The sequence below is a fragment of the Argentina silus genome (assembly GCF_951799395.1).
Source record: "Argentina silus genome assembly, chromosome: 6".
Lineage (NCBI taxonomy): Eukaryota > Metazoa > Chordata > Actinopteri > Argentiniformes > Argentinidae > Argentina > Argentina silus.
In genome coordinates, this window is record NC_139660.1 from 20,603,887 (window position 1) to 20,626,691 (window position 22,805).

The 22,805-nt window shown below is 46.9% G+C and overlaps 1 protein-coding gene across 3 annotated transcripts; it reads right to left on the bottom strand.

Annotated features, from left to right (window-relative positions):
- Window positions 1-914: 914 nt before the first annotated feature.
- abhd15a (abhydrolase domain containing 15a) lies at window positions 915-10,560 on the bottom strand. Of its 3 annotated transcripts, none has more exons than XM_083671404.1 (4): window positions 10,215-10,560; window positions 9,865-10,132; window positions 2,273-2,625; window positions 915-1,671 (listed from the first exon to the last, which is right to left on the bottom strand). In XM_083671404.1, the coding sequence occupies exons 1-4, from the start codon at window positions 10,403-10,405 to the stop codon at window positions 1,041-1,043; spliced, it is 1,443 nt and encodes a 480-aa protein (XP_083527530.1). In that variant the 5' UTR covers window positions 10,406-10,560; the 3' UTR covers window positions 915-1,040. The 3 variants fall into 3 exon arrangements, with proteins under 3 accessions (XP_083527530.1, XP_083527529.1, XP_083527528.1); XM_083671403.1 differs by having other exon boundaries at window positions 9,865-10,141; XM_083671402.1 differs by having other exon boundaries at window positions 9,865-10,560.
- Window positions 10,561-22,805: the final 12,245 nt, after the last annotated feature.

Below are 22,805 nucleotides of genomic sequence, written 5' to 3' on the forward strand. Positions count from 1 at the left end.
CGGGCTCCTGATCAGCTCCCGGTGCATTTTTCTAAACCGTGGGAGTAAGACGTAACGCCACAGCCCATGAAGTCTATAAGTACATACCCGGCTTGCGGTTCATGGCTCTCACAGGCTCCAAGGCCTTCTACGGGCACTTACAGTACGGCGTCCCGATCATTTTCAGACGTTTGAATAAATTCGGTTTCGGTTCGCCACGTGTGAGTGGCGCTCTGACTAGATGTGAGGAGTAACGTCACGATAAGCTGCAGCAGACAACCGGCCAGGGCTCGCTGATCCTACCGCCATGGTAGCATCGCGAGACGACCATACCATTCCGGTGACTAGTACAGTATGATTCGGCTTGACTGGGATGTTAAACGTGAGAGGTTCTCTCATGGTTTGTGGCCGTTAGAACAGGCAGAAAACGTGTAGTGTATAGAATCCTCTACCCTCTAAATCCTCCATTATGGGGAACAACACACATCGACCTCAGGGCCACAGGAGTGGGACCAAGTGCTTGCTGTTACTGGACGATTCCATGGGAGTGTGTTTTAATCAGCAACATCAGAATACAACGTGTCGGTTGGCCTGTAGTATGATTATAGTGTGTCAGTTAGCCAGTGTGTCAGTTAGCCTGGTGGGTGATAATAGTGTGAATGGAATTATTCTCTCCTGATAACCCTCACCGTGTTTGGTGTTCGGTCTCTTACCGGGCTGTGGGATTATTACTCTGTTGAACCATCATAACTGTCAGTCAGGGGAGGGCTGGTGGAGGTAGACATCGGAGGACGGGCCTCACTGTAATGCATGGAACGGAATGAGTTTGATACCGTTCCTCATTACCGTTCCGTGCGTTACAATGAGCCCCGTCCTCCGATGTCTACCTCCACCAGCCTTCCCTAAGAACCACGACGACACAGTGGAGTTGGAGGCTTCACATTGTTCGTTGATGAGGTGAGTGAACCCTCCCTATTTACAACCTCAAGCGCTTTGAGCACTTCCAAAAGCTCCATGGATACGATGTGTATCATCATCCGTGACCACACCGCCACCAGAGCTCAGCGTGTGTAGGACCTCTGCCAGTTGTAGATGGTGTGGATGTTGTGGGAGCAGGCGGGCAGCCGCTTACAGGTGCTGACGCTGCGGTCCCGAAACGACTTCCCCCCGCTGCTGCCCCCCAAGCCCCGCCGCCTGGCAGCCTGCTTGGACCGCTCCTCGGCCGCAAAGAAGTCCGTGGTGGCCCGGAAGAACTCCAGCAGGGCCCGGTGGCTCCAGCTGGTCCCGGGGGTCCCGCCCCCGCTGCCGCCGGCTCCACCGCTGGCGGTGGCGCCCCCTTCAGGCTGGGTAGAGAACCCGCAGTGGCCCCCCCGTCCTGTCAGAAGCAGGAAGAAGTGGGGGTTGCTCTCGAACAGCTCCAGGGGCAGCGTGGACAGGGGGTCCCCTCTGATAGGGTCGTCCTGAGCACACACACTCAGAACGGGGATGGCCACCTCGTCCACGTCCCTGAGGGGTTCGTTGCGCTCCCAGTAGGCCTCCCAGGCACCCCCAGTGCTGCTGCTGACGCTGCCTCCTGCTGATGGGGCTCCTGTGGGGCCAGGCTGGCAGAACAGTGCCTCCTCCAGGCCATGCAGGGAACTGCTGGCAAATAGAGATTCTGTGTGCACTGTCTCTCCGAGCACTGTCCTGTACCTACAGTACATAAGAGTGATCACGCACGCACACACACACACACACACACACAGAAAATCAGCAAATCAATCTGGAAGGCCCTTGTTAGCATTGATTTGAACAACACAACTGGAGTCACAGAGCCTCCTGTGGGATCAATAACACTCAGGTGGACAGGCCACCGGTTGCTATGGTTTCCTTACTGTATTCTAAATTGCTCTTACAAGTTAGCTGGATGTATGCAGTAATACCACATCAGTACTGTAGTAGACATGCCTTGCCTTTTCATTCTTTCCTCCTTTTTTCGTCTTTCTTAGGGTTAGGGTTCTCTCTGTCTTACTCTCTCGCTCCCACCCCTTCCTTCCCTGTCTGTGCTGGGGGAGGCAGAGTACCAGTGGAAAGGTTTGTATTTGTGTCTCTCTCGCCTCTCTCTCTGTCCCTAGGGTCTCTGCCTCCCTCCTCCTCTCTCCATCCCTTCCGTGACCAACCAGGGTTCAAACATGCATGTATTTAAGGTCTAATGCAAACATTACTGATTAAAGGAGAGTGGCTTCTAAACCATCTCTGCTACATCCCCCCATCCCTCCACCCCCACCCCCCCCTCCACCCCCCCCCTCCATACCTGCTCAGGCACATCTTCTGGTAGAGAACCAGGGCCCAGTGGAGAGGCCAGCTCGGCCCGTTCTCGAACCAGCTCTGACAGCGGAAGATGGGGGAGAGGCAGGCGGCGGCCGTCACGTAGCTGGAAGAGCCGCACTCGCCCAGGTAGGAGAGGAGCAGGCCCGACCCGGTGCTCTCGCTGACCGCGTACAGCCTCCCGGCGGGCTGCCTGTAGCGCACGTAGCGCACGGCCTCGCGCAGGTCCCCCGGGTCACCGAACTGCTGCAGCTTGATGGTGCTGAGGGGCGTGGCGTTGTGGCTGCGGCGGTTGAACACCACGGGGAGGTAGCCGTGGGACAGCGCCGCCTCGCACAGCTGGAGAGGAGAGGAGAGGAGAGGAGAGGAGGGGAGGGACGGAGGGATGGAGCATACAGTCAGGATTCTAGCATAACGCTTGACGTTAAGTTGCCACTATAGCTGTGTAGTAACGTTGTTGTTGTTAGTAATCTCGTTCCCAGGCACTTCCGCCCGATATGCCTCAGAAGGTCTGGTGGACCAACGTGTCAAACTTGGCCTTCGTTTACCCTCCCCAGTGCTTGCACACACAGTCGCTAAAATCAAATAAAGTCAGTAACTGAGTTCACTCCCATGAAGGCCAAGTTTGAGTTGTCGTTATTCCAGGCGTATTTGCGCTGTGCTCAGTCGCCTAAGAACGAGATTAGTACTCTAGTGCTTACTTTGAATGACATAGGGAGTTGAGCCGTTATTACACAAGTTATTTGTGTTATTACACAAGTAGAACAACGGAAGACCCAGAGAAGACATCGGTTGCAGTGGGAGGTGAATTCAGAACCGTGTCACGTAGCCGCAGAGCTAAAGCCTAGGAGATGATACGGAGCTGAAGTCTCTCTGCCTCCTGAATAAGAAAGGCTTCGGGGAACTATCCTAGGGTATCATACATCATTATCTCTCTAACACCATCACCAACTCCATCAGTATGACAATCACACCGACTGCTCATCAAACTTCACCCAGACCTGATTGCCAATTGGGATTTTGGGCCATCAAGAGGCAATTCAATTAAAGTGGACTGAATGATAAGAACAAGCCCTTCAAGAAGTCAAGGTTAATATAGTGTGATCCACAAAACTCTGCAAAAAGTCCTTTGCCAGAGTGGCCCAGCCTGGGCTGCAGAGAGCACTGAGGAAGGGGTACAGGGAGCACCAAGGAGGGGGTACAGGGAGCACTAAGGAGGGGGTGTAGGGAGCACCAAGGAGGGGGTACAGAGAGCACCAAGGAGGGCGTGTAGGGAGCACCAAGGAGGGGGTACAGAGAGCACCCAGGAGGGGGTACAGAGAGCACCAAGGAGAGGGTGCAGAGAGCTCCAAGGAGGGGGTGCAGAGAGCACCAAGGAGGGGGTGCAGAGAGCACCAAGGAGGGGGTACAGAGAGCACCAAGGAGGGGATACAGAGAGCACCAAGGAGGGGGTGCAGAGAGCTCCAAGGAGGGTTCAAGGTTCAATGTTCATGGTTTCTTTATTATCTCCTAGAAGAAATTAGTTTAGCAGCCAGGGTTCACAAAGACAGAACACAAAAAGGACAACATCACGACAACATCAACACAATAAATGGCAGAGCTAGTTCAGAGAAATGGAAAAATTCATACCAAGTACAAAAAGTGCAAGTGTGCAAAATATGCAGGGGTAGTACAAGGAATACAGCCAAAGTGCTATTTGCCATTAAGCATATCAATAGCACTTGAGATGAAGGAAACATGAAATCTTTTAGTCCTCCTACTAGGTGCCCTGAAACGACGGCCTGAGGGCAAAAGCTGAAACTCCCTCTGCAGTGGATGGTCCTGGCAGACCAATATGGCATTAGCCCTCCTAAGGACCTGCCTGTTAGAAATGTCTGAAAGCCTGGCCTGACTCCCCCCTGAGATCCTACTGGCCACCTTAACAAGACCTCCAAGTCTGTTCCTATTGGACAGATTTAGGTTACCAAACCAAGCAGCAATACAAAGAGCAGGGAGCACCAAGGAGGGGGTTCAGAGAGCACCGAGGAGAGGGGTTCAGAGAGCACCAAGGAGGGGGTGCAGGGAGCACCAAGGAGGGGGTTCAGAGAGCACCAAGGAGGGGGTGCAGGGAGCACCAAGGAGGGGGTTCAGAGAGCACCAAGGAGGGGGGTGCAGAGAGCACCAAGGAGGGGGTTCAGAGAGCACCAAGGAGGGGGTTCAGAGAGCACCGAGGAGGGGGGTTCAGAGAGCACCAAGGAGGGGGTTCAGAGAGCACCAAGGAGGGGGGTTCAGAGTGGCCCAGCCTAGGCTCCAGAGAGCGCCGAGGAGAGGGCGCAGACAGCAGAGAGGAGGGGGTGTAACAGATCACTGCATTAAATATTTACAGAGCTGAGAAAAGCTGCAGTAGCACAGAGCACGCCATGCTGCCATTCATACAGAGCCCTATTTGCATCAATGCCAGGGAAGAGTCTCACTGAACACACCAGAGAACGGGAGAACGTAGACTGCAGTGATTCTACAGTAGAGGAGATCTTTGAGACAGTTAAGCCATTACTATGAAACCATTCCTTCATTTGTTCCTGCATTCCTGTTGTCGTCCATCTATTCCTCCATGTTTTATTCATACGCGGAAAGAGTGAGTGAGATGCCACGGACGAAGGTAGCAAGCGAAGATTAGTAAATCCAGAGTTTCGAATCGATTCCAATTCCAGCCCTGATATTGAATTTTACAGTATCACACGCTTGCATTTCTCCGCTCAAATGACACGCCGGGCTTCAGACTTGTGAATGGAATTGATCCTGACAGACGCAGATCAACATTCGACATTGAAGTGAGCCCTGTGGCGGAATGGGCCGTGAAAGGGCTTCAGGCGAGACAGACAGTGTGTGAGACAGACTGTAACAGAACAAGAAGGAGCCGTGTTAGCCATGCGTTGTGAGGTACAACATGGAGAGAGAGGGTAAAGGAGAGGATTAGTGCTCTCCTGTAGTTTTCTCTATTAAAATAATGTCATGTCAAGCCTGTGTGGAATTCCTATCCCTGTGACTTGAGACGCGTCGAAGGACAAACGCGCGCACGCACACGCACACATGAACACACACACACACACACATACTACAGACACACGCCTGTGCACACGTGCACTTGCATACACACACACACACACGCCTACAGAGCTCACCCACACCCGCACTGCCACATTCCTCAAGCACATGCAAACACCCACACATCTCCTCTTGCCAAAAGCATTGGTTACAGTAGTACAGCGGATGAGTCATTTCAATGGAATAACATCACCTTCATTAAAAGCAAAGCCACAACTCTGGATGAGTTCCATCAAGTTAATCAGCCTTCCAGTTTTGGATTAAAAACACTCGAATGACTCCCAGTACTATATATAGAAATATCGATGTAGTTGAATTCAGAACTTGGGCTACAAGCGACGCTTTGAACAAAATGTTCCATTCCACATGTCTGTCTTACAGTTTATGGGACCCAGTAAGTTCAGTCATTGGTCAGTCTTACAAACAAATATGACATATTTTCCTCATTTATCATGTTGCTGTGTAGTCTACTGTCTGCAACCTAAATGTGGAGCAGGGGAGGCTGGTGGAGGTAGAAATCGGAGGACGGGCTCATTGTAATGCATGGAACGGAATGAGGAACGGTATCAAACACCATTCCTCATTCCGCTCCATGCATTACAATGAATCCGTCCTCCGATGTCTACCTCCACCAGCCTCCCCTGGTGTGGAGTGCACCATATGGTGGCTACACCCTCTGGACACAAGGCTGTAAAACTCACACGGAGAAAGCAGATCACCTTTAACCCTGTGCCTAAGTGAGTCAAAATGAATAGCAATACAATGCTAGCTTACAACGTGACTTCCAGTGCACCACACCGCTGTTCCAACAGGCTAACGATAGGGCAGGTCTCACATGTGAACAGGGGAGGCTGGTGGAGGTAGAAATCGGAGGACGGGCTCATTGCAATGCATGGAACGGAATAAGGAATGGTATCAAACCCTTGCATGTGAAGGGGCTTGTCATCAGCTGCAGTGGCGTTGGCAGACAACTGCCACTAGGGTATTCATTCATTCTTATGACAGCATTATGAAGGCATTAGCAGTATGTTGATTGGTGTGTTACTGAGAGTTGTGTTGTGACATACAGTACAGTTCAGTCACAATGCTGAGAGTTGTGCGTGTGTGTGTGTGTGTGTGTGTGTGTGTGTGTGTCTGTCTGTGCAGGCTTCTCCACCTCCGTACTATCTGCTCTACATTCTTCTGTGGCGCCCTCACCAAGCCTCCCACACACTTTGTACACACACACACACACACACACACACACACACACACACACACACACACACACACACACAGCATGTCAACCACGGGGGTGTGTGTATTGCCTGTACAGTACATGACTTATTATCCTGATTATTGCCTGTACAGTACATGACTTATTATCCTGATTAGAATCTATACGAAGAGCAGTAAACTGAAGTGCCATAAAAGTGACATGAAATGACAGACAGTCAATGGCAGGTGTTGGGAGTCCCGCTGGTTCTCTCGCTCCAGCATATTAAAGGCATGCGGTGGATGGTGGATGTGTGCGGTGGGAGGGGGGGAGGGGGGGAGGGAGGGAGGGGGGGGGGGGCAGATATGGGGTAGCTCCCTATGGCCCTGAGTTTCGTCTTGTAGCCAGCCGTTTTCACAGGCCGTGAAAGACAGAAGATGAAGCTCATTCATTCCCAAAAGGTTTTCCTGTCCTACAGTATTTGGACTCAGTCAATCAGGAAATTTAGATTGGAAAATGAGATTGGTAGCTCCACCTAGTTTCCACCATATTGCTTTAATCAATTGAGGCCCGCGGGACGATATTTTGTTTAGTGTTAGTGCGGCCCGCACGTTTTTCTCACACGCACCTTTTTGCCGCTGGGCGTTTAATATTTTTTTTTAGCACTTATGGGCTACCATAGCTCAGGCTTGTGACAGCTTCCGGTGGTGTTTGTTGACAAGTTAGCCAACGCGAATTAGCGAATTTTTCCTGAAATTCTCTGTGCTCGTCGCCAACCTTTCTCTTCACGGCAGGTTTTTTTTTTAAATATTTAAAACCCTTTTTTTGTGGAATACTTGATGCGGCCCAGCCTCACCCAGACTCTACCTCCAGCGGCCCCCAGGTAAGTTGAGTTTGAGACCCCTGTACTAGACAGACAAACAATGTCATAGTATCATATATACTGAACATACATAGTGTCATATATACTCAAAAATGTATGCACTCACTGCAATGTAAGTCACCATTCACCATAAGATATGATGAGTAGTCTGACAATCATTCTCACAAATGCCTTGATTTTCAATGCAAGACAAAGCTTTGGAAGGAGAAGGTGAGTGGTATACTTTCCTACCCACGTGCTGGTTCAAAAATGTCTTCCAAACAAAGAAGATCCACTTACACATTGATCCCTCTGAAAACACATGAATGGTTTCTCTTTCTACTTTTCTCTCTCTCTCTCTCTCTCTCACACACACACACACACACACACACACAGCAGTGTGTAGAGAATTTCTCTGCTGTGACAGTTGCAGTGTTAATTGGTGTGACACATCACAGCGCCCTAGCGACAAACCCTCCCTTGCCTCTACACACAGCTGTGTTTGTGTGTGTTTGTGTGTGTGTGTGTGTGTGTGTGTGTGTGTGTGTGTGTGTGTGTGTGTGCAAGCACAACCCACTAACCGCATCATTACTGCCCTCATGCATACACACTTGGAGTTGACCCAGAAAAAAAGAAAGACACGTGACACAGTTTGAAGTTTGCTCTCTCTCTCTCTCTCTTCATCACCTTCTCTGTCTCTCTCTCTCTCCCCTCATCACCCTCTCTGTCTCTCTCTGTCTCTCTCCTTGACAAAATTCACAATTAGCTCTCTCTTTTTCTTACCATCCCCCACTTTCTCTCTCTCTCTCTCTCTTTCTTTCTACCAATGTGAAAGACAGCATTCACAAAAGCATTCACTGTCTCGTCCAAAAATGCTTTATCTCATTGCTATTTCCTCACAGGCTCTTGAAAGTCAGTGTGTGAATCTTTGAAGGTTCCTTTTGTTGACAAGAGGCTACAAGCAGTCAGGGTTGTGATGGATTGCTCACAAAGTAGCAGAGTAGATGAAACCAGGCTGACTCATTAGAAGCCAATAGGCATTCAAGTGCAGCAGCAGAAATGAACCGTTCACAGCTCCAGACAGAAAAAAATTCCCTCAATTACAATCAGAGCATTGAAGGCTTGGTTTTTACGGTCAGCCTTGTCTCTTCCTTCATTCATTTTCTTGCTCTCTCCACCTCAGCTTGCCAAGAAGTTGACGCAATGGCTGGAGCCCAAAAGCCCAAAGCTGAATGAGCTTACATTGGTTCTGGCACCTTTCCACCGCTCCTCCTCCTATCTCCTTTTATCATCTGCTTCTCTTTCCGAAAGCATTTTCATATCTGTCCCTGGACTACAGGACTAGTTTATTAAGACTCTTCTTAAGTGTTGCAGGTCAGAGGGGATTTTACCTGCTGAAACCCAATGACCGAAACTTGTTTAAATCAAGTTGTGTGTCTCTTCTTCTTGTCAGTTATGTGTCTTATTTCTTTGATCTTATATCTTATTTTTAGGCTTCATCTGACGTTTCAATCTTGGGGGTGAGATGCGATCATGTAGGCAACATGTTATCAACATGTAACATATTTTGTAATGCATTTTGTCACCCTATAGCAACATTTATAATTCTGTTGACCTTTCGGTCAATGAATAAATGTTAACCTAGTACTGCATTGTGGGACTATGGGTCAAGGAAGTGAATTTGGTGTGGTGACAGTATAGTCTGCTTTTCTATATCACACACAGGATAACATTCACTTTACTCAGAATAACCAGAGCTTATCGAAGTCTTGTACCAGTACCAGGGGAGGCTGGTGTCTTCCCTGAGCAGATCTAAGTCTTGTACCAGTACCAGGGGAGGCTGGTGTCTTCCCTGAGCAGATCTAAGTCTTGTACCAGTACCAGGGGAGGCTGGTGTCTTCCCTGAGCAGATCTAAGTCTTGTACCAGTACCAGGGGAGGCTGGTGTCTTCCCTGAGCAGATCTAAGTCTTGTACCAGTACCAGGGGAGGCTGGTGTCTTCCCTGAGCAGATCTAAGTCTTGTACCAGTACCAGGGGAGGCTGGTGTCTTCCCTGAGCAGATCTAAGTCTTGGTTCTGTTCCACTGAGACTGACCACAACCTCAAAGACATTAATAGCACTGTGGTAACACTGCACGATGATGATGGTTGTTCAAAACAGCGGTTTATCCACCTACAATTAAAATAAGTATAGGCTACACTGTATATAAAGACCAGATGTCAGTCTTAGCATATGGGTGTGAAAGACTCTGTTGTAACCAAACACCAGGATTAAAAGGCATGTTTCAATTAATGCATAATGATCAAGCCTTAGAAGTCGGCAATAACTATCAAACAGTCACACAGTGGAACAACACATTCATTACACTGTTTGTTTACATAAGCTATAGCTATGCCTATGCATCAATATTGCATCATATGTCGTCATCATTCATTACCTTCAGCACATTTCTAGTAATTTTCCCAAAAGAGTTGGGAATGATGAGGAGAATGGGACACGTTGAATTACTGGAGGTTCTCCTCCGTTTGTGGTAAGACGCACCGGCGACGGACACTGCCCAATCCAGCGCCACCAGTCCATCATCGCTCATCTGTAGGTGGTCCCGGACGAAATGGACCGGACTCTGGTACGGCCAGCATGCGCCATAAACGGTCTGAAGAAAAGCACTCGCCCGCCAAGTCCATCCCGTGCACGCCGAGAAATTGCTGAAAGTCCTGCAATGTTTGAGGAGATAGTTGGCCAGCGCGGAGGGTTTGCATATCAGCGCGGCCGTGGGGACTTTCTCACCTGCTGCGACAGTTTGGGCACCTTCGACCCCCCGGTCCGACACACGCCTCTCCGAGACCCTCTCCTTCGTTTGCCGCCTTGAGATGCCAAGCCCCTGGAGAAGTTCGTCCGGCTGGCTCTCGGTACCAAAGTATTTCGAGCCTGGCCAAATAACAGCCACCAGGATCACAATGCAGAAAACAACGAGCCATTCCAGCATTTGCACGGCGGGAAGGGCGATATAGAATAAAATATTAATTCCACGAATGCTCTACACAGTTCTTTTTGAACTCAAGTAAGTAAAATAAAATATCGTGAAACAAAAAGTACAACAGACCATCTTCGATTCAAGCCCTCACAATCCAAAACGTGCGCGTAACCATTATGCTTGATTTCGTTATGGAAACGAGAATGCGCACACGGTTACCACCACTCTCATCTGTGAAGTTTCGAGGACTGACAGTATAACCAACTTCTTCTGGTTCAGTTGTTTTTCATAAGCGTTTTAAAGACACATTTTTGCCGCAGACATTATGCTGTTCGTCGCATGTAACTGTAGACTACCCATGTCGCCTCTTGCCTTCCAGTGTTTCAAATTGAAGCGCCTTCAATAATTACCCTCCGTCCGTCTATTCCTGGGTAAATTACGCGACGTTGTTTGGTTCCTTCAACAGTGCGTGAAAAGGACAGCCCCTGTCTCCAAGTCGATCTGATTGTTAAATACCCGGTGAATTGACAGTCATTTCATACATCAACGTCAATTCGTAACTGATCCTGTGAAGAGCTGCTTTCTGTGTTGGTCCTGAACATCTGTGAGCGAGAGAAACGGCAGAATGCATTGAACTATTCCTGGTTGTAGACAAACGCCACCCATAGCCCACTTAACAGCCGAAGTGTCAATGCTTTTTGCAGGTCAAACAGTCTCCTTTCCCATAAGATTCCTCAATGTAATAGGCCTACTTTTGTTGGTCTTTTTCTTTAGAGGTTGCCTTTATTTTGAAATAATATGGCATAGCTTTATTTTATATAATGATTTGTGCCTCTCATCCTGGAATTTTATGAGGGGTTGCGCTATCACAATGGACGGTTGTGCTGTATTGACAGATTGTTGGATTGCGTCAGTCCAACTTTGCCTGTTTGTATTGACTACATGTCGTCCAGTGACTGCCAACACAGTATTAATTAATCCATCATCACTAATCCTTTCAGATCCTGGGTGATTCAGGGTCAGTGTTGTTTTTCCAACAGAGAGGACATTGCAGGTGGATTGAGTGCTCAACAAAACAATGTTATGAGAGAAACAAACATAATCTTGACTCCCTACTGGAATACATTCATACACTGCTGCTATCTTGAAGTGAAGGGAGAATGTTTTTACATGTTACATATACTGGAAATCTGAGGACTGAGTTAGATTGGATGAGAAGACAATGTTTTCTGAATCATAACTGGCTATAGGACACAGAGGCAGAAGAAATACAGCACTACATGAAATCTACTGCCGGATGCATAGTCAATTACTGAGAGTTGTCCAAAGGGAGTTGTTTTTCTTTCGTAGGAAGTCTGAAGAGCAGGCCAGGGACGACGAGGCCAGGGTTAAAGTCATAAATGAAACTCTTTGAATTTGAATTTGAATTACCCAGAGCATAATATCTTCTCCTATCGACATGGGTGACCTTTGAAGTCATCAATCCATATTTATTAACAGTACAGAAGCACAATCCAATATATAGCCTGCAATCAGGTTTTTTTGGATAGGTCATGCTGCATCCATTGGTCTTAAGTGCTGTGCAATACCTCATGTTAGGCACTTCTAAACAGCTGTTTTAGTGGAGAGGTTGTTGTTGTTGTTGACATATCTCAAAGTGATGGTCCTCATGATGCATGCATTGGTCTTAAGTGCTTTAGCTCCTGTTAGGCACTCGTAAACAGTTATTTTAGTGGAGAAGTTGTTGTTGTTGTTGTTGACATATCTCAAAGTAATGGTACTCTGACTCTAATCATCTCGCATGCATTGCTCTTAAGTGCCATACTCTAGATCATGTTAGGCCGCTCGTAAACAGATGTTTTGAGTGGAGAGGTTGTAGTTGTTGTTGTTGTTGACATGTCTCTCAGGGATAGTCCTCTGACGAACGTCCTGAGCCTGCCAAGAGAACGTTGACAGGGTGGTGGGGCGCAGGGGCCAGTGGAGGGTGAGTCAGGGAAAATAACGAGGCCAATGGAAACAGACAAGACAGCATTGGAACACGGTGTGTTTATCTCTCGTTCACACAGTCACACACACACACACACACACACACACACACCCTGTGGGCCGGGGGAAGGGGAGACACACAGCCCCATGTCCGATGCTACATTACAACCCTGATGCGGGTCTGTTGACTGCAGCGTTGGTTTTAATAGATGATAGATTGAGACATTCAATGATTGTGGAGCATACAAGAATGCCGGTGGGAGAGATGGTTTCTCTGTTCAAGTGCTGAGTCGTTCTGTCTGAGCACCGAGGGATACTCCGGGGATTGTTCCACTTAGATGCCATGGTGATGAAACCAGAATGAAGTTGAATGATAGGGTGGACGGACTTGTCAAACATCCCTGAAGTGTCCTTAGGTGCAGATTGAGGGCTTTAGGGTGGTGGGGAGTGGAGAGAACATGAGAGACTCTTCATTTAGATTTATTCAACATTCTTCTCTTTGTAAGCGTACAATTCCCTTTAACCGTCTGTCACAGCTATTCCCTGGAGGAGGTTAGTCGTGTGTGTGTGTGTGTGTGTGTGTGTGTGTGTGTGTGTGTGTGTGTGTGTGTGTGTTTTATACAGCCTAGAAACCCGGGCATCACCCTGGCTATTGTTCTGTGTCTATTATTAACACTATGTACAGTTTATGTAAACACAATCAGAATACTTCTCAGAATACGCCCCTCCTGTGTCTTTGTTCATTGTCCTCCTCTGTGGGCTTGAGACCAGTGTATTTCGGTACACATTAAGTTTGATGAGTAACTATCCCTGAAGCTAAAATTACTTGTATGGGTGAACCCAAAGAAGAACCCAAGAAATGAAAGAGGAAGAACTGGAGCCTTTTTTGTTTTTTAATTTTCCATGAGACTTACAATGGATTATTCTCAAATTCAAAGAAGAGATGGATGGTGGAAAAAGACTCAGAGCAAGACTGTGAAAAGGAAGGGAGTGAAGACATTTAAACCAATATACACACTGCGAAATAGAGGGTTAGGGAGAAAGAGCGAGAGAGAGAGAGAGAGAGAGAGAGAGTTGATGTAAGAACAGTCATTATATACCATCGAAACCACCTGTTTCCCCAGCGACAGTATGATGCTCCTCCAGGGATTGTCACAGGATATCTATAAACACACACACACTTTGTTGTTTAGAGACAACACTGTTTTCATCATTTCCTTCAAGGTTCGAGAGGCACACACACACAAACACGCACATACTGTACACATACAGTCACACACATACACACGCACACGGACACACACGGACACACGGACACACCCACACCCACACACACTACTCCAGTAGTTTTCCCTAATATAATGTCGAGCCTTTGTGGAATTCCCATCGCAGTAACTTGAGACACGCGGAAGGACACCCACACCCACACCCACACCCACACACACACACACCCACACCCACACCCACACACACACACACACACACACACACACACACACACACACACAGTGAAGTTCCTCAACAGGAACTAGTGTAGAACGGTCCTTGACAGGGCCTGTCATGGGGTCCTTGAGGGGGACAGACAGCATAAACAAGCACCAGCAGGGTAATGAGGACAGAGGCACTGGAGGAAAACAACCTTGTGGTTATCAGCTGAGAAAGGAGCCCTGAGAGGATTAACCTAGCCCCTCTGTGTCTCCTCTACGCTTCATACACACACACACACACACACACACACACACACACACATATACATAGACATACACACACAGACACACACACACATAGACATACACACACAGACATACACATACACACACACACACACACATACATAGACATAGACATACACACACACACACACACACACATAGACATACACACACACACACACACACACACACATACGGCCATACACACACACACACAAATAAACTTGAAAATTGAAACACTCCACTTTACTTGAGAGATGTATCAATCACATGTAAAGGGATATTTCACCCAATTGTTTGTCAGATGCACTGGAACTGGCTTCATTTCCTCTGCTATTTGTTGTATAGACCCTCACTGAACGTAGAACATAATTGTAATCGCGGTGACAGATTGAGTCGTTTTGTGTTACAGTACATCAGGGGAGGCTGGTGGAGGTAGAAATCAGAGGACGGGCTCATTGTAATGCATGGAATGGAATGAGAAATGGTATCAAACATGCATTACAATGAGCCCGTCCTTCGATTTCTAGCTCCACCAGCCTCCCCTGCAGTACTGTACATTGATATCACATAAATAGGAGACACTTCTTCTCCAAATACTGCTGGTTTTAGTAAAGGAGGTAAAGGAATGGAAAAGAGATGTCTTCTATCACAGTAACCTTTGCAGACATATGAGGGCAAACATTTATGGGTAGATACATAAATGAATTCATAAGTACTCCCACAAACTTCTGCACAAGAGCCTGCCAAGAATAGCTTGCCATATCATTGACCCCACAGATTATATGGGAGACCGGGTGTACTCTGAGCCACACACACACGCACACACACACGCGCACGCACACGGGCACACTCATATTCACAGAGACACACACACTGACACACACATGCACATACACACACAATCCTTATCCATTATTGAACACTGAGCCAGGGGACGTGCTAAATCTGGAATCTCTCCCCAGGAGTGCTGACTAAATAAAATAAGATAAACACTAAAAATGAACCCTCGCCTGTTGCAGAACAGTTGAGTTATGGAACGCAGACCACTGTATGCATTATATATGAAACACCGCCACTGTTTATTGAAGTTTATTTGAATTTATAGTGCATTTTACCCGAGGGTCACAACACACTGTGAATGGAATTCTAAAAATACAAATGTAGCTTACAAGTCAAATACATACAACAGTGTTAATACATGAATACAATACAACAGGTTTTTTTTTTGTTGTGTGTGATTTTTGGTGATGATCATCCAGGATCGTCAAACAAATCTAATCTACACTAGCCATGATTAGAACGTTACCAGCAGGAGAGGGGAGGAGAGTGAAGAGGGACAGAGGGCAGGAGAGGAGAGGGCAGTAGGGCCAAGAGGAGAGGGGAGGAGAGGAGCGGGGAGGGCCAGCAGGAGAGGGGAGGAGAGTGGAGAGGGACAGAGGGTGGAGAGGGGAGGAGAGTGAAGAGGGACAGAGGGCAGGAGAGGAGAGGGCAGTAGGGCCAAGAGGAGAGGGGAGGAGAGGAGCGGGGAGGGCCAGCAGGAGAAGGGAGGAGAGTGGAGAGGGACAGAGGGGAGGGCTGTAGAGCCAGCAGGAGAGAGAACACTCAGGGAGAGACCGCATGCATCATGCTTCATGTGTATAAAACCAATTTGTGGGCCCCAGCTTAACCGAGCGTCCCTCTCCCTCTCCCTCATCCTCTCCCTCTCGCTCTAAATCTCATTGGCTCTCTGATATAAATGGAAACCAGCTGCGGTGGTCTGAAATTACTGTCAGTGGATTTCAAAAAGGGCTTAGTGTCCTCCTCCCCCTGCATCTGGGATCTGTCTGACATAACCCCCCCAAACCCCCCCCCCCACCCGGTACTCTCACCATGTCCTCTTCCTCACCACACCCCCCACAATTACCATGGAACTGCTGCCTGTAGTCACAACAGTGTGTGTGTGTGTGTGTGTGTGTGTGTGTGTGTGTGTGCGTGTGTGTGTGTGCGTGTGTGTGCGCCTTCGTCTCCGTTTGATATAACATGTGTCCCCCAGTATGCAAGGAAACTCAACGGCCCTATTAAAAATCCCTGGCCTCGAACAATAAAAGGCCTTCAGTAACATCCTCCCTGTCGTGTCCATGACGTATGATGTGTGAAGTTTGTGTCCAGACAGATGTGAACACACACTTCAGCCTCGAAGTTTATCCTCGCCAAGGAATGCACTTGGGCGAGAAAAGAATAGCAAAAACAAGGCCAATGTCAATCGTGACGTTCTTCACTCTAGTGCCGTTGTTTTTATGACATCAATAAATCTTAGTGATGCATTTAGAAATTAGGCTGGCAGCAACGCTGGCCTCATCTTTACTGTCCCTGTCTGTCACAAACACTGATATAGTATCTAACTCAGTGGAGGCTGGTGGAGGTAGAAATTGCTCTTTCCGTTCCATGTATTACAATGAGCCTGTCCTCCGATTTCTACCTCCACCAGCCTTCCCTGATCTAACTAGCTCTGGAGCAGAGCACTCACAGAGAAATGTCACAAGAGCATTTGCTACAGTTGGTTTGTTATTTCAGTTGCAGAGTGGGGGGAAACGCGTCAACGTCTGCGACCACATCCTTGGTGGCTTAGTTCCTGTCTCCTGTACACTTAGGGCCCAAATCTGCATTTGCAAAAATATTTGTTTCAATACTGATTTGAATACTGTAGAGTATTCTGAGTTGTAAGGTATTTTTTTGCTCTGCTCAGCTCTATTTGCTGTATGAAATTGGGGTTTTGTTGGAAATCTGCCACCTCTGGCCACCGCAAAATTCAGTTTGAAGTTCAAAACAACAGTATTCTCCCTAATAATAATAATATATGCCCCCTAAATGTACTTGCAGTGTCGGACAATTAGCTGTTGTGTTTCTGCATGTGCACACGATTAGAAGAGGCAGCCACCAGAGACAGAAAGGTGAAAATCGGTGAGTCCACTCCCCTAGAACGTCCCTCGTAGTAACAACATGTTTATAAGCAAACCAAGTGTCGGGTAGGACACTCCATTTTAGAAAGCGCTTTTTCCGGACCAAAATAGCATTCGTAAATGAAATATTTCCCATTTCCTGATCTCTACCGATTAACATAGTCATGACAATCATTAGGAAGCTTTTAGAAAGCTTCAATGTTACATAGTGGACCTTTAATTAAAACCCCTTTTATCTCTTCCTCATGTGCTTCCAGTCATCCAGTGATTGCATCACCATGATGAAAAGCAGTTTTTTACTTGATCAGCTCAATAGTAATAACCTCAGCGCCCCTGACCTTAGCTGAAATGCTAAAGTCCAACACTATTGATTGACATCCGGTTACCCATTACCAAGGCTGAGATGAAGCTGTCAGTCAGTCAGCACACACAACAGAAACATACATACGTCGTGAAAGATATTGTGCAATTATCTGTGTGTAAAACTGAAGCATTGAGAAGTGCAATCTAATCTTGTGAAATGATGCAGCAATTTTCACCATCCCCCTGATACAGCATTTACATAAACAGAAACCACAATAACCAAGATAAGTTGAAATAATCAGACTATCAGCAAAAAGAAACATGGGGAAAAAACACACAAATACTCAGTATTCCTTTCCATTCTACTGTCAGCTTTCCTTTCTGTGTTTTTTTTTTTTTATCTCTCAGAGTGAAAAAGGCTGAAAGCATTGTTGCATTTTCCTGCTGATAAAGACTGACTTATGTACCGGTACTCCTTTTATATTCTGTTCCTTAGTGGCTCTGCCATGAAATACCCACTATTCTGAACATCATTTGTCCCTCATTTAGTTTTTCTAACCTTTCTGTACCTTCACTAACTCCCGAAAGTATCTTGTAAAGTGCCTTGGTAAGTCACATTAGACTGTTACGAGGGGAGGCTGGTGGAGGTAGAAATCAAAGGACGGGCTCATTAATGCATGGAATGGAATGAGGAATGGTATCAAACCCGTGTGCATGGAATGGAATGAGGAATGGTATCAAACATTTGATACCATTCCTTATTCCATTCCATGCATTCCAATAAACCCATCTACTGATTTCTACCTCCACCAGCCTCCCCTGCCTGGTATAGACACTGCACTGTATAACCAATGCAGCACTAGCCAGCTACTATGTCTCACATCTGCAGCTAGCTAAGGCTTCAGGCTTCAGGCTTCATCATAGCACAGACATACAGTAGCTAGCTAAGGCTTCAGGCTTCAGGCTTCATCATAGCACAGACATACAGTAGCTAGCTAAGGCTTCAGGCTTCAGGCTTCATCATAGCACAGACATACAGTAGCTAGCTAAGGCTTCAGGCTTCATCATAGCACAGACATACAGTAGCTAGCTAAGGCTTCAAGGCTGCAGCCTTAGCTAGCTAGCTACTGTATGTCTGTGCTACAATGAAGCCTGAAGCCTTAGCTAGCTACTGTATGTCTGTGCTATGATGAAGCCTGAAGCCTGAAGCCATAGCTAGCTGCTGTATGTCTGCATTATAGTATAGCCTGAAGCCTTAGCTGTATATCTGCACGATATATAATATATCTATGATATAGCCTGCAGGCGAAACCACAATTGTTAACCCAATCAGGAGAATGGAGGCTTATCTGAGAACTCAATATTCCTCAATCCTGAGAGAGTCAGTACATAACATCAAAGGTTGGGAGAGAGATGGAGGGAGGAGGGTGTGATAGAGAGGTTAAAAAGAGAGGGGTGAGAGAGTGAGGGACAAAGGGAAAGAGAGAGAGGAGAGACAAAGGGATAGAGAGAAAGGGAAGAGGAAGCGAAAAAGTGAGTGAAAGACTCAGAGGAATAAAGAAGAGAGGAAGTGGGAGGGAATGAAGAAGGGAGGAAGCGAGGGAGGAAGCGAGGGAGCAGTATCAAGGGTTATGCAGATAACCCACCCGCTCAGCTCCTGGATGTTCTCAATAGAGATAAATGAGATGGAGATTAAGAGATCTTGGCTCTTGAAACAGTGCATCCCCAGAGAGAGAGAGAGAGAGAGAGAGAGAGAGAGAGAGAAAGTGAAAGATAGAGATAGAGAGGAAGAGAGAAACCCTTATTCCCACAGTTGATCTTCCTGTTTTGATCTCGGGTTGAAATACTTATGCTGATGGCATTTAAGAATTTAATTATTGGTAATGATAGTTAATGGCGATCATAAATCATTTAAGGAGAAAGTTTAAATAGTGTATTGTATAATGAATTGTGACAGTATTGCATGTTGTTATGTCCTGCAATGACAGGAATTATATTAACGCAACACAGTCTTAGACGATACTACACTAAGGTACTTTGAGTAATGTAACCATTTCTACAAATGTTGTTTTAATAAGAAGAAGAATCGTTTTTTTGAGTAGGGACAGACACGATTCAAACATTGACACATTGAATAATCAAGAGTCAGATCATGCCTTAGCTTGTGCAAATTATTTTCACCATCAGTCCGTAGTTCAAACCTTCAAATCAGAAATGAATCGAGAAAGAAAAACAAGTACATGTATAGAAAGATAACACGATCCACTCGAACATGTCTCATTCAAGATGCACCAAACAGGGGGGGCGGGGGTCCCGTTTCCCTGACAACCACAATCGAGCTGCCGGGGGTGTACAGTAATCATGTGTTTGTCAACATGTTTTCATGTCAAACAGACCACCAGGCTTTTCACAATACAAAATGGACAACATCGTTGCAACACCTGCAATTGTGGAGAGCATTTATCAAAATCTAAATCAAAAGGATGCAGGATGCAAACTGCCATACTCCCTCAAGCAGATCATTTGAAGCCCTATAGAAGGTCAGCCAGCTATTGAGTATTTCAGCCTCCCTTGGGACAGCTAAATGATGATTACACTACAGAATATCGTCTGTCATTGCTTCTGTCAATCAGATAAGTGCACCTTAATCTGCACTGAATAGGATTCAGTCACAGATTCACAAACAAAAACACTATCTAATATTCATCACTATCAACCTGCTGATGATGTTGACGAGAAATGAACCAGAAGAGAGATGATGAGTTCAGATGACATGATGTAGAACTAGGATGGAATGGGTTAGGCAAGGGAAGGGGATAGATAATCAATCTCAGAGTGATGGAATCTGAGGATCCGCAGGTTGGCAGCGGTCCAGACCAGATGGGAGGGAATTTGCGACATGTTCCAGTGAGTTCTTTCATACTGTAACACTGGTCTAAGATCAGCTTCCCCTATTCCAACACTGGTCTAAGATCAGCTTCCCCTATTCCAACACTGGTCTAAGATCAGCTTCCCCTATTCCAACACTGGTCTAAGATCAGCTTCCCCAATCCCTGTGACACTGGTCTAAGATCAGCTTCCCCAATCCCTGTGACACTGGTCTAAGGTCAGCTTCCCCTATCCTAGCATGGGTGTGTTGGAAATAGAAGTTCACCCAAAGCACTGATCCATGATGGGATCATCTTTGATCTGTTTAGGGTTTAGCTCCGAAACAGATGAAAGACGACCTTAACCTGGACGAGAGCTTTGGGTGAACTTTCCACCACAGCCCATATCAACCTACTGGATAAATAATAATGGTAGCTCACTCATCCACAGCTGTTGTCACAGCCAACACACTCATTAAAGTGTGCCAATACACAATAGCACGCCTTCTTGTGCGCCCAGAGAGGTTGAAGAGATTGACACAGAGAATGAAGAGATTTTTGGATGATATGTCAACAACTGAAGATACCCTATGTGAGGGAAACTGAATTTGAATTTAGAAGAAGTTAATCCCATGACACGGCACACATGACCAACAAGAGTCTCCATATGTTGAGGTGCTGGAGGCCTGCCAACTATGCTGAGTCACACCAGGCACCAGGCCGGCCTGCGTTGTTTATGCTCTGCTGGTTGATGGCTCGCTTTGGGCCGTGTAGCGAAGCGGGTTACCATTGAGGGCACAATGTTCTGTTGACGTGTGTGCGTGTGTGTGTGTGTGTGTGTGTGTGTGTGTGTGTGTTTGTGTGTGTTTGTGTGTGTGTTTGTTCTGTTGATTTGTGTGAGCTCTGAGCGTTCAGTAAACCCAACACGACCTTGTGGCCCCTCAGAGTGCAGAGAGAGGGGCCCCCGGCCATTCAAGGGGCCACAGGGCCTCAACTGTCTCATTGTGGGGTGGCTACAATGTGACAGTGATAGGGAGAGATCCTGGTGGGAAACTACGGGTGGTGAAGTGAGGTAAGATGTGTGTGTGTGTGTGTGTGTGTGTGTGTGTGTGTGCGTGCGTGCGTGCGTGCGTGCCTGTGTGTGTGTGTGCGAGTGCGTGCGCGTGTGAAGGTGACATTATGACTAAATGTTCCTGTTCTCGCTACATAGTTCTCCCCAGAAAAAAGACAGAACAGGAACAAAAGCCATGTGTCTGTGTGTGTGTGTGTGTGTGTGTGTGTGTGTGTGTGTATGTGTGTTTTTGTGTGTGTGTGTTTGTGTGTGTGTGTGTGTGTGCGTGTGTGTGTGTGTGTGTGTGTGTGTGTGTGTGTGTTTTGACCTCTGGGAACTAGGGCGCTGATGCTGAGGACCCATGGGAAGGGTTGCCATAGGAGATGGAAGGTTCCAGTCTGGCAATACTGAGCCTCCACATTCCCACGATGATTCCCTCTGATTCTCAGAACACACACACACACACACACACACACACACACACACACACACACACACACACACACACACACACACACACACACACACACACACACACATACACACACACACACACACATACACACACACACACACTCTGGAGGATAGAACACAAGACAAAGTCAATTAAAAGAGCTGTCAGTTTGCCTTTATCAAGTGAGATATAGTCTCACTCTACAGTCTCAAAACGGCAATCTCTCTATCTGTCCACTTGAGGGTAGGGTAGGGAGGGTTGCGGGGGGAGGGTTGCGGGCGGGGGAGGGGGGGGGGGGTAACTGTGAGTAATTGCATAGCATCTGTGTGAAACAGTGTATTAACAGGCAGGTTAGAGAGATGAGGAATGGCAGGAATGACACACGCACGTGCGCACACACACACACACACACACACACACACACACACACACACACACACACACAGACACACACACACACACACACTCTCTCACTCTCTCTCTCTCTCTCTCGATCTTCCCCTCACAGGAGATATTAAGATTAACTTGCGCTAAATCTCGCTCAACCTTCAACCATCAAAGTTTTACCCCAATTAAGCATTGAGAGACTTCAGAGTGGAGGTCTGTCACAGAGACAGCTGTGGACTCCAATCTCCTGCTCATAAATCAAGCTGTGTCAGTCATCCCTAGGCTCTGCATGCAGTTGAAACACCCAGCTGTTCTGTTATTATTCAGATGCGTTGTAAGGAGACACAAGGACACCATGAATCAAGTTAGCCCATGCTTTAGTACACTGCCCCCAGTCCCAGCAAATCAAATCAAATCAAAATGTATGCCAAGTGCATTTCAGTCAAGTCGTAACAACATCACAACACAAATATCAGCAGAAATGTAGACATGTCAGGACAACATCATACGTATAAGAACTCTGTTGTGTTGTTGTCAACAACCAAACCCTTTAGATACTGTACTATGTTTTCTAGGTAACTGCTATTTATAGAAACTACCTTTAAATTCAATATTTTTCGGTAGAGCTTAATCTTTTGATATCATATCACATTGAGGCGCAGTACTTTATGATGTTCCTGCACAGAATATATTGTATTGCCT

Bases quoted from the DNA above. Each gene is read 5' to 3' on its own strand.
- abhd15a (XM_083671402.1), bottom strand. From the start codon at position 10,413: ATGCTGGAATGGCTCGTTGTTTTCTGCATTGTGATCCTGGTGGCTGTT. The intron at 2,626-9,864 runs GTAATGAATGAT...TCTCCTCTCCAG, and splicing joins TTACTAGAAATGTGCTGAAG to CTGTGCGAGGCGGCGCTGTC. The intron at 1,672-2,272 runs GTATGGAGGGGG...TATGTACTGTAG, and splicing joins CAGAAGATGTGCCTGAGCAG to GTACAGGACAGTGCTCGGAG.